The following is a 10,889-nucleotide window of genomic DNA, read 5'->3' on the forward strand; positions in this document are numbered from 1 at the left end:
GCACCGTGGCAGGCACAAGAGGCCAGTACCAAGTACACGTATATTCAACAACGCTAGTACGTGCAATTTTGGATGATAAATATAAATGGCTTGGCACCGGAATTCTCCACCAACTAATCAGCAGCTACTTACCTTTGTTCACACAGTGCAGTTACAGAGAGAGGCTGACCCCGTGTGGCAGTGTGGCTTGCTTAGAGCCCTGTGCCAACAGTGCAACTGCAAAGAATTCCCCCCTCCCCTCTGTTCCCATAATCCTCCATCCTAGAACTGTATTCAGGGGTCCTTAAAGGCTGCTATGACCATCACCAAAGCGTACATTTTTTTGTTGTTTTTTGAAGAGATTCACTGGTAAACATAGGCTTTAATTTACCCTCTAAACTTAGTGTTACAAAAGTATTCAGCCTCCACCTGTAAGATTTCTTCTGGCTGGGGCAGAGAAATTATTTTCTATTCCATCTTTTCATTCGATACCAATGCACTTTGCACATACAGGGCAAACCCAAACATTTGATTACAACAAAGCAAATATCAGGAAATATTTTATTTCTTACTAATGCAGGAGAGTTAAAATGAGCGAGGATTAAACTACACAAGAAAAGAGTGCAGAGTAATCTTAACTAGAGTTTAAAACTCCCCATTAGCTGTAGTCACACAGTGCTACAGGGATCCGATCCCCTTGTTAAAAAGGTAAAACGGAAATGAAGTTCAGAAAGCTATTCCCAGGGAAGGGTGGTATTGGGCTGGAAGACTTCCAAACACACATTGCTAGTTATAAATGCCAAAACAAGTGTAAGTACCACCCAAAACCTATAATCTAACACAAGAATATCAAGAAATTTTGGGGAGGGAACTTTCACACAGACTGGGGTCCTGTAGAAAATGGCACTTTTAACAATTACTAATACACAGAAGTCTGTTTCCCTAAACCATACCTGTTGGCTTGATATCTACTACCAATAGTCATTTGTCTTGTAATTCAACATTACACAAATGTTAAAGGGAGTTCTTCATAAAAATCTAGCAGCCACTATTCTACAGTACAGACTGTAAAACACGTGAATTTGGGGAAATACAACCTTATGAAATTAACAAACTGCTTAAATGACAAAGGCAAAGAAATGAGATACTCATGAACTGTTGAAATGTGGCTTGAAAACACAGCCTGCAGTGAAACATTGTCATTTGACAATCCAGGAGGAAGCTTTTTTTTTTTTTTTTGTGCAATTTGGGGCAGACTGCAGCTATGCTGCTTGAAAATTCACATTCGGAGCACTGTGTTCTATGATCAAATAGCATTTGCCACTATTTGTGGTGTCTGCCTTTGCAACACTATGTTTCCTATTGACACAAACACTGTTTTTTAAACGTGGCACAGCAACAAAATCTTTTCTTCACTACCACTGGAAAACCAGCTGTATTGCATCTTGCTGGTTATGTTCCTATTAGATTACAAGCAACTCTGCATATACACAACTGCCATACTCTATACTACAGTAATCACTGAGTGTAGATCCTACAGATTCCCAAGATTTGTAGCAATTCTACCAATTGTCATCTTTTGATACAATTAAGTGCAGTAGTTTGCGTTTTATTAAACAATGAGATTTCCATTATGAATTGTCAGTCAAAATAATTAGAAAACGGCACAAAAAAGTCTACATTGTTAACCAAACTGACTTTCTGATTATGAAATGTAATTCTGTTGTTCAATGGGAGATACAATACCAAGATTAACTTGCTTCACAGACTAGAAATAATTATTTTTAAATGTCCCTCTTTGGTTGCAATCTACAATTAGTTTTAGACATTGGGCATTTGCAAGGGTTTAGTATTAAATCATCTGAATTAGACCCTCATGGCAGCAGACCCAAACACTCATCAACAAAGTATCTTTAACAGGTAATTTCACATTTGCATAGTGGTACACTTAAATAAAAATGTACTGGCAATGCATATTATAATAATGGTAACTTAAAAAATAAAGAAGTTTCAAACACCTGAATCTGGCTGGTGGTTAGGTATAGCAAATTTGTGGGGAAGAGAATTATTGCCCACTGTCACCAATTATAAAGATAGCATGCCTGTCTTCAATGACTTTTCTTTATCCAACATCTATTTTCTTAACGATGTGGGAAACTCAGGGCCCTGGAATTAGTGGTATGCTATCAAATATTCCAAAGGTGATATTTAGAAGGTTTTTTGTTTTTTCAGTCTTCACGAAGATAGGACTCATCAACTTCCTCTGTGGTTTCAGGGATTCTGCATGGCTGTGATGATTCCTCAACTTTTGTGTTAATGAGCTCTTCTGTCTGAGCTTCAGCTAATTTGATCTCTGCTTTCTGTGATAGCTGTCTTACATCTTGCACCTGTGTTTTCACCAGCTGAATATGGTTGTGAGCTGTCACTGAAGCTTGATCTGCACCTGAAAAACACAGTAATTTAAGTAAATTCATTCAGAAACAGCCCATATGATAAAATGCCATCAATTAAGGCAGGGATTAAGTTGGTGGTAATTAAATATTATGTTTTACTAAACTGTTCATGTTCTAAGCAAATCAGACAGTTTTCAAATCACAGTTTACTCCTCTTTATTGTCTATTAATAACTTGATATAGTAGATATTTTTAGACTGTATCATCATATGACACAAAGGGAATTTTTTCTCAGAACATTCCTGCCAACAAAGTTCGGATTGCCAATTAATGCAAAATTAGGTTGTGATTTTTATGTGATGTGGCCACATGCTCTGTGAGAAATAAAACAAGACTGAACAATCATCAATCACATGGTGGCAACTTTCAGTCACTAGTGATCTGTTCTGAATTTGAACCTGCACTCTGTGAATAACTATATTACAGTACCAAACCTTGAACAACCTAGTCCTCTCACTATTTCATTAATATAATATTTAGTTTCAAGAATATTTCTTAAGTCAAATTTATAACGTAGTTTTTCCTTATTTCCTTAAATGAAATAATCAGGTCTTCATTATTATTATTTTAAATTTAAATAATTAGATGATTGTGTTAAATTATGGGCCTGGTTTTCAGAAGTACTAAGCACTTCAACTGAAAATACAGAGGAACTGAGCAGCTGTGTCCTCCCTGGAAGATACAGGTATTTGGCAGCTCTGAAAATCAGACCATGTGGTTCTCAGTCTGCACAGGTTTCAGAGTAACAGCCGTGTTAGTCTGTATTCGCAAAAAGAAAAGGAGTACTTGTGGACTTTAGAGAGTAACCAGTTTATTTGAGCATAAGCTTTCGTATGCATCTGATGAAGTGAGCTGTAGCTCACGAAAGCTTATGCTCAAATAAACTGGTTAGTCTCTAAGGTGCCACAAGTCCTCCTTTTCAGTCTGCATACTAACTAAGTATATTTAGATTTAGTCTGTCTTGCCTGCACCTTTTTAATAATAAATACTGCCTATGCGCCAGGGGAAAGTTTGCTAAAAATTACAAATTCCAGCTGATACTGAGTGTATTACAGTAATGCCCGCATACCTGATTGATATGCAGCTTCTGCTGCCATCTCTGAAAGACGTAAAGCAGTCATCCAAATGGATTCTAGCTTCAGGAATTCTTGCTGCTTTGTAGTCATCTATAATTAAAAACAAAATGCCATGTAACACTATCTGAACCCACTTTTTGTAAGAGACACTCTTACAGCCATGTTAAATTAATGAATCGAGAAATACTTCTTAAATAACAAAAAGGAGACACATTGATGACTGCAGAAGTTAGTTAATTCTTTACCTCAACTCTTGCTCCTATGATCACCTGCCATACTGCATCCACCTCTTTGGAATTCATTTTTTCAAGAAGATTTGTATATTGCTGGTAGAGAGACACCAGTGTGTAAATTGCCTACAAAAGAGAATAAGTCTAGCACAGCTACTTGATGAAGATACTCAAAGTAAGTAGTACTTGCATATGTTCAAACTAATTTTGCATCTGCTGATGCTCTTACATTATTAGTTTATGTTACACAGTAGACAAAAATGGGAAAAGATCTAACACTTTCCCTTGTTTTAATCCCCTATAATATTTAGTGAGGAAATCATTTCTGGATAGTGTCCGAAGTGCTTTTTGAACTTTGCTTTTGCTGGTATTGTATTAAAGTGTTCATGAATTTAATTAATATGAAAATCTGTTGAAAATGGAAAGACTTCATTGTAATTAAAGTCTAGAAAACTTAGAAATTGACAGTTTTTTAATAAAGTAAAACAAGTTTTGTGATATCCTAGGAACTTAATAGTAACAGCAGAGAGAGAACTCTGATTCTCCTGCTGAAAAAGCAAGTCTATTAGCACTCGAGCTAGAAGAGAATTTTCTTTGAAATATGGACCTATAATACACAAACACTTTGATTCTATTTAACAGAGGGCAGTAATACATATACACAAAAACTGGCTAGTTCATTACACCTTTCAGAACTGAAATATTGCCAAACTGCTTATTTTTTATTGAAAATATTTGCACGAATGACATGTAATGGATAAATTCTCTGTATGCATGTAAGTCTTCAGTTTCTACATTTACTTATCTACAGTGATATATTAAAGGCAATGCTAATCAGTAGTTAATATGGACAACTTTTCTGCTTGTTGTCAGTAGCTACTGGTGTGGTGCTCTGCTTTTGTTCGATGATGACAGCAGTCGGCTGCACGCATGTTCCCTGTGTGTGCTGCCCCAGCTCTGTGCAGACAGCTGACACAGCAGACCCCGAGAGAACCCCCAAAGACCAGACTCTAGTAAGGTACAAAGACACCCAGCCAGGTTTATTGTCAAACGAAGCACAGTAATAGTTTCCTATAGACTCTACAGGGCATACTACGAATATGTGCCCCCTGGCAATGGACACAGCTCAATCAGCGGCGGGACACTCCACTGCCTTCTAGGCTGGACCTATTCTTCTACAGGTGCGGAACAGATTACTCATCCCTCCTGACGTATTGAGGTGCAGCCCCTTTACTTATTAGGGTGCTGCTTCTCCTTTACATGTTGGTTCAAACAAATCTATCCATCATGTTGTCCTTTTGACCTTGTCTTTAAGATCCACCTGCCTGTTCCTTGTTATCTCTGTGGAGTGTTCTGATGCCATCTTGGCACAAGTTCCTCTTATTATCACTTGTGTGAATGCACCTGCTTCTAGCAGCCCTCTTCTTGCCAACTTCTGTGAGTGGGGCCTGCCTCTGGCTCACAGCCCAGCCTTTGCTTAGCAATGCCTGGAAGTACTTTGGTTCAGGCTTCAGGCCTCAGACTGGGCCTCTGATACAAGAGTTTATGTTTCAGGGCCTCATCTTACTACACTGCTTAATTTGGAACTTAAAAGACACTGCATTTCAAATAGGCCTTTCTGGAGTTTCAGACTCCGTTAACTGGATTGGGAAAAATACTTGTTTCTGATGGAACCTACATATTTTTCTTGCCTAGAAAAGAAGTCAGGAAGGTAATGGATGTATTTTTTAAAGACCGCTTGATATCTGGCTTTGTTTTTTTCTGTCTAGCTATTAGTCTGCTATTTTCAAAATTTAGCCTCACTCCTCATGTGAAGGGCCCACATTTCAGAAAGTAGTTCGTGCCCAAGCTTCTCCTGAGGAGTTTCACAAACCTCTAAAAATTGCTCGTGCCTTCTATCATGAACACTCCAAAACCGCAGCAACACCTCCTCTATTGTCCACCAGGGACATGTTCTGTTCAGTTCACTTATTTTGACATGTGTGATGCACCAATTCAAGCTGAACTGCTACCCCAGAAACTCTACATCCTTGTTACATTGATTTGTGAAGTCAAAGTCCATTTTAGGTATAAGAGCTGACTGAATAGGTGCAGTTAGAGCTTGTCTTTGTCAGAGAGTTAAATACTCCAGCTGCTGCAGTATTAACTTTGTACTAATGTAGGCAGTCACTCATCTTACCTTTGTATACTCTGTTAATGATTCAATTAATGCATATGTTGCTTGAGAGAGAAGAGTACAAGTACTATCTGTTACCAGAGAAACTGCCCTTCTAATCAAAGCTTCATGACTGAGAGAAGTGGGCTCGTGTTTCTGAAAGGCAAAAGATTTACACAATCTTTACACTGGTTTTCAAAGACAGACAACTTATGATAAAAATATCTTCTCCGGTAAGTAAAAAAAACCACAGGCGCCATTGCTAAAATAAAAAATTGCTAGTCTGCCTTAACTCTTAAATAACTAACTTATAAAAAGTAAAACAAAATCTTACTCCAATAGTTCCATTCTCTTCTACTCATATCCTGTAACTGCTTCTCTGAAGGGCCCACGTTTCAGGAAGTAGCTCACCAAAACATCTTTTCCTTCAAAGTTTTTTTTTTAAACCAGTGTTTATATTTTTATCTCCCAATATTTGCCTGTGTCAGGATATTTTTATATGCAAAACATTTTTATCTTGTTTCCTGTCTGATGGTTATCAGTGGGTTGTAAAAGTTCAGGCACACCAGGCAAAGTGCAAGAGCTGAAATTCTCTTAATTACATACCAGGACCACAAGTAAATTTTCCCCCAGGAATTGTGGGGTTTGCTCTGTTAATAATGGGATTCCTGAATGATGTGCCATGGCAGCTTGAGGCATCACAAGGTAACAGCAAGTACTTTTCAATAATTGTATTATAAAATAGTATTTTAGTTATGTGACAACTGATACTAGGGCAAATCTACTTTATGTTGCCACTGATCTTTAAAAATGAATTATGGTTTCTTGCTGAGTTGATTTAAGTCATACTCTTCATAGTGGAATCACTTTAAATTAGTGCTGCTTTTAAAAGTCAGTTAAGATGCAGAGAATTTCTAGATGTCCAACTATGTCCCAGAAAGCTCAGTAGGCATACTTCAATATGCATACTAATAACATCATACAATAACTGGGAGGTTGTTATAATTAATACAAGAGAATGGTCTATTTGCCACAAGCACACTCTTCCACCAAACACCTTAGAATATTAAAATTACATTCACTCCAGTATATTTACCTGTACAACAGGGACTGCACACAGGGCTACTCCAAGACCCACTCCCACCATTTTGTTCCATGGGCCACTCAGTCCTGAGAAACAGCGTCTCCTAGCATTAGCCAGAACAGGAAAACTTTGTCTGGGAATGAGAAACAAATATAAGCATACAGACAGCTGCACAGGGGGAAATAAATATTCTGGAGGCAGACTTTGGGGGCAGACTTTTTTTTTTTTGGCTATGTGTTTGCCTAGCACAGAGTCTTGTCCATGACTGGGTTTCCTATGCATTACCACAATACAAATAATAAATTCAAGTTTGTTTTAAAGTTAATTACCTAATCAGTCTCAAGGAAAGATACAAGCTAAACACGTTGTGTATTGTAACCAGTAATAAGCATATTGTCAGCAGTTAATATAATTAACAGGGATACAAAGCATTTAGATTAATAATAAAATACACTAACAGGGCCAAATAAGCAGAATAGTAGGTTTATAATCAGAGGTCCTGAAACCAATACTTATGCACATTTAACTTCATATACAGGTAGTCCTATTGTAGTCAATGGGATTATGTCAATGTAAAGGTGTGTAGCATCAGGGCCTTATTGTTCAAATAAAATGGTATGGTAGTGTATTGAACCAAAAGTGAAAAGCATCTATTCTGTCTCTCACTACATTTATATAGTTTCCAGGTAAGATTTCTGAGAATGCGCGATCAGTTCATTTTGTAACTCATTCTCAAAGTGTGACATGTGGAACACCGGTGGTCTGTGGAAGGCTGGCTTATCATTTGCAGCAGATAAATGGCATTAAAAGACAACTAAAACAAGTTACATTCTGTCCTAATATCACTTCAGATAACATCCCCGTATAACTACAGCAATTGCTTATGTGATCACAAATAAAAGGAGGTGGTCCACCTAGCTGAAAAGGAGAGAAAGAATAGCATCTTCATATTAAAATACTACAAAAATATTCAATTAAACAAACAGTCCCGTGAGAACTAAATGTATGAGCCAAGCCCCTTCACCTCACTCTCACAAGTTCCCACACAATGAGACTTCTTGTGTAAAGCAAACAGTGTTTGCTCACGTTAACATCTTTAGCACTCTACAGACTTAAAGGGGCCCTCTCAGATAATTTAGGCATACACTTTAAAAATAATAATAGAAATGATTTTATTACTTTTTATGATCCAAACAAAAACTGTTTTAGATTTAAACATTCTCCATCCCTATTTACAACTCAAACACTGCACTAGTTCATGGGAACCAAAACATGAGACCAACTCTCAAGAAAAGTGAGAACAGCCTAATTTCACTACGTAAATTGAGAGGATTATGAAAATGTAAACAAATAGTGAAAATTAATTCTTATATTTTTACTTCGGTGGGACTGCTCATGTGCTTACACTTAAGTGCATGCGTTAAGTGTTTGGCGGTTCATGGTATTAAGCAAAGCACATCTGTTAAAATGTGTGCATGAACGGTGACAATAATCCTGCAGGGACACGGGGGCGTGCGTGCGCGCGCGGTAAAATCATTTTATTTTCAAACTTCTGAGGGTGTATCACAAAAAAAAAAAAAAAAAAATTAAAAGGGAGCGGCCCGAAGTTCCTTTGTAGCCACTGTAATGAGCAGCCCATTCAAAATGGGTGAGTCCCCAAGGCCAGACCTCTCCAAGGACCCTTTAATTTCTCTAGCCCTGGTGCGCCACGGATCTCTAAGCGCGGGGCTCATCGCCGCTTTACGGAGGGGAAACTGAGGCACCGAGGGGTGCGGCGAAGGGCTCGAGCAGCTGCGCAGCGGTCTCCTGGGTCAGGCGTGAAGGGGGGCGTCGCGGTGGCGGAAGGGGACCGGAGGTTTCAGAAGGAGGCAGGAGGCGCTCGGGCTCACAGGCGGGGGAGCGGGTCAGGCGGCGGCGGCGGCCCACGGGGACGTGACACCGGAGTCTCAGGGGCGGGCGCGCGGATGGAGGAGCTCTCAAGCGGGGGCGGGGGGGGGCAGGGGGTTGCCAGGCGATACCTGAGCAGGGCGGAGCAGCACCGGAACCACCGGCTACGCACAGCGGCCGCCATCTCCCCTAGACTAGGGCGGGGCGGCGGAAGTGACGTAACAGCCGCCCCCAAAAGGCGTGCGGCGCCGCCTCCCGGCGATTCTCCCCGCCCCTATCGGCGCAGCCGCACTGCTCTGGCCGCCAGGGGGAGGAGCCGCGGGGTGCGCGCGCCGCGCTGCTGGGGGGGCGTGTCTCCAGCGTGCAGCCCCGCCCCTCCCCCACAGCGGGCGGGGAGAGCCGCCTGTCCAGCCCCTGCGGCGAGGGCGGGCCTCGTGAACCGGCCCCAGCCCTGCGGGGCTCTCTTTGTCCCGCCTCCGCATCCCCGAGCCGAGCCGAGCCGGGACCGGGACCGGGACCGGGCTTGGCCGCCCTCGGAGCGGGGCGTGTCTCCTGGCGGCGAGCCTCGGGCTCCCTGGCCGCAGGCTGCCGCCCGTGGACACGGAGCCCCGCCCTGTGAGTCCCAGCCCCGCACAGCTTCGAAGGCTGGCCTGGGTCCCAGCCCCCGGGCTCCTTGTCTCCGCTGTGAACGTCCCCGGGCTTTAGCCTCGCCTCACAGGTCGGGTCTCGAACCCGCGATCCGCTGGGTTGGGCTCCCCGGGACTCTCCGGTCTGGCCCCCCCTCGCTCCTGGCGCGTGGCGCCCAGCCCTGCCCGCCGGTCTCCGGACGGTTACCGCCTGCGTGTGGTCCTGTTAATGCGCCCCCCAGTGAGCTCAGCCCCGTCAGCAGCTGTTGGCTTTACCTTCCTTGTGTAGTGCTTTGCCCTTATCTTGACTGACTTTCTTCTTGTTGATTTCAGATCAATTCTCCCATTTGTCAGGATTGTTTTGAAGTTTAATTTTGCCCTCTGAAGTGCCAGTCTACTCTTCCAGTTTGGTGTCTGCCACAGATTTTATAAGCGTACTTGCCACTCCATTACCCAAGTCCTTAATGAAAATAGTGAATAGTACTGGACCCAGGACTGACCCCTGGGGGGTCGGTTCCTCTTGCTACCCCCCCCCACACACACTTTGAGAGCAACCATTGGTAATTATTCAGAGTAAGCCCTGTCAACCAGTTCTGCACCCACCTTACAGTAATTTCACCTAGACCATGTTTCCCTAGATTGCTTATCAGACTGCCATGTAGAACTGTGTCAAAAGCCTTACTAAAAAATCAAGATCTCTCACATTTACAGCTTCCCCTCTAGCCACTAGGACAGTAACCCTATCAAAGAAGGAAGGTTGGTTTGTCATGATTTGTTCTTGTAAAATACATGCTGACTATTACTTGTAATCCTCTTATCTTACAGGTGCTTACAAATTGATTGTTTAATAATTTGTTCCAGGTATGGAAATTAGTCTGTCAGGGCTATAATTCCCCAGGTCTTTTGTCCCCCTTTTTAAAGGCACTATGTCCTCCTCCAGTCCTCTGGGACCTCATCCTTCCTGCATGAGTTTTCAAAGATAATTGCAACAATCTCCAAGATTGCTTCAGCTAGTTTCTTAAGTACTTAGATGTCTTCAATAGCTCTAACTTATCTAAATCTTAATTATGTTAAGTATTGGTTACAATTAACATTTTTAGTGAAGACTGAAGCAAAAGAGGCATTAAACTCCTCAGCCTTCTTGATGTCATCTGTTATTTGCTGTCTTTCATGCTAAGTAGAGCACCTACACTTTCCTTTGTCTTTCTCTTGTGCCTAATCTATTTAAAGACCCTCTTCTTCCTGTCTTTTATGTCTCTTGCTAGGTGTAACTAATTTGTGCCTTAGCCGTTCTGATTTTGCCTGTACATGTCTGAGCTGTTGATTTGTACTCAGCAATTTGTCCATGTTTTCATTTTTTAGATTTTTTATTTTTAAGTCATTAAAGAACTGATGGAGT

The 10,889-nt window shown here is 41.4% G+C and overlaps 1 protein-coding gene across 2 annotated transcripts; it reads right to left on the reverse strand.

Moving 5' to 3' along the window:
- Nucleotides 1-526: 526 nt before the first annotated feature.
- Nucleotides 527-9,101, reverse strand: DIABLO (diablo IAP-binding mitochondrial protein). 2 transcript variants are annotated; one of them, XM_084649129.1, is made up of 6 exons: nucleotides 8,996-9,101; nucleotides 6,990-7,110; nucleotides 5,918-6,049; nucleotides 3,754-3,834; nucleotides 3,502-3,598; nucleotides 527-2,422 (listed from the first exon to the last, which is right to left on the reverse strand). In XM_084649129.1, the coding sequence occupies exons 1-6, from the start codon at nucleotides 9,046-9,048 to the stop codon at nucleotides 2,208-2,210; spliced, it is 699 nt and encodes a 232-aa protein (XP_084505255.1). In that variant the 5' UTR covers nucleotides 9,049-9,101; the 3' UTR covers nucleotides 527-2,207. The 2 variants fall into 2 exon arrangements, with proteins under 2 accessions (XP_084505255.1, XP_084505254.1); XM_084649128.1 differs by having other exon boundaries at nucleotides 3,754-3,864; nucleotides 8,996-9,100.
- Nucleotides 9,102-10,889: the final 1,788 nt, after the last annotated feature.

Source organism: Lepidochelys olivacea (assembly GCF_965140295.1).
Source record: "Lepidochelys olivacea isolate rLepOli2 genome assembly, chromosome: 15".
Lineage (NCBI taxonomy): Eukaryota > Metazoa > Chordata > Testudines > Cheloniidae > Lepidochelys > Lepidochelys olivacea.

What these genes read in the sequence shown, in the direction of transcription:
- DIABLO (XM_084649128.1), bottom strand. Translation starts at nt 9,048, where the DNA reads ATGGCGGCCGCTGTGCGTAGCCGGTGGTTCCGGTGCTGCTCCGCCCTG. An exon ending in TGCTGCTCCGCCCTGCTCAG is followed by an intron (nt 7,111 to 8,995) that starts GTATCGCCTGGC and finishes TCTCATTCCCAG; the next exon opens with ACAAAGTTTTCCTGTTCTGG. An exon ending in CATTAACAGAGTATACAAAG is followed by an intron (nt 3,865 to 5,917) that starts GTAAGATGAGTG and finishes TCTCTTTTGTAG; the next exon opens with GCAATTTACACACTGGTGTC.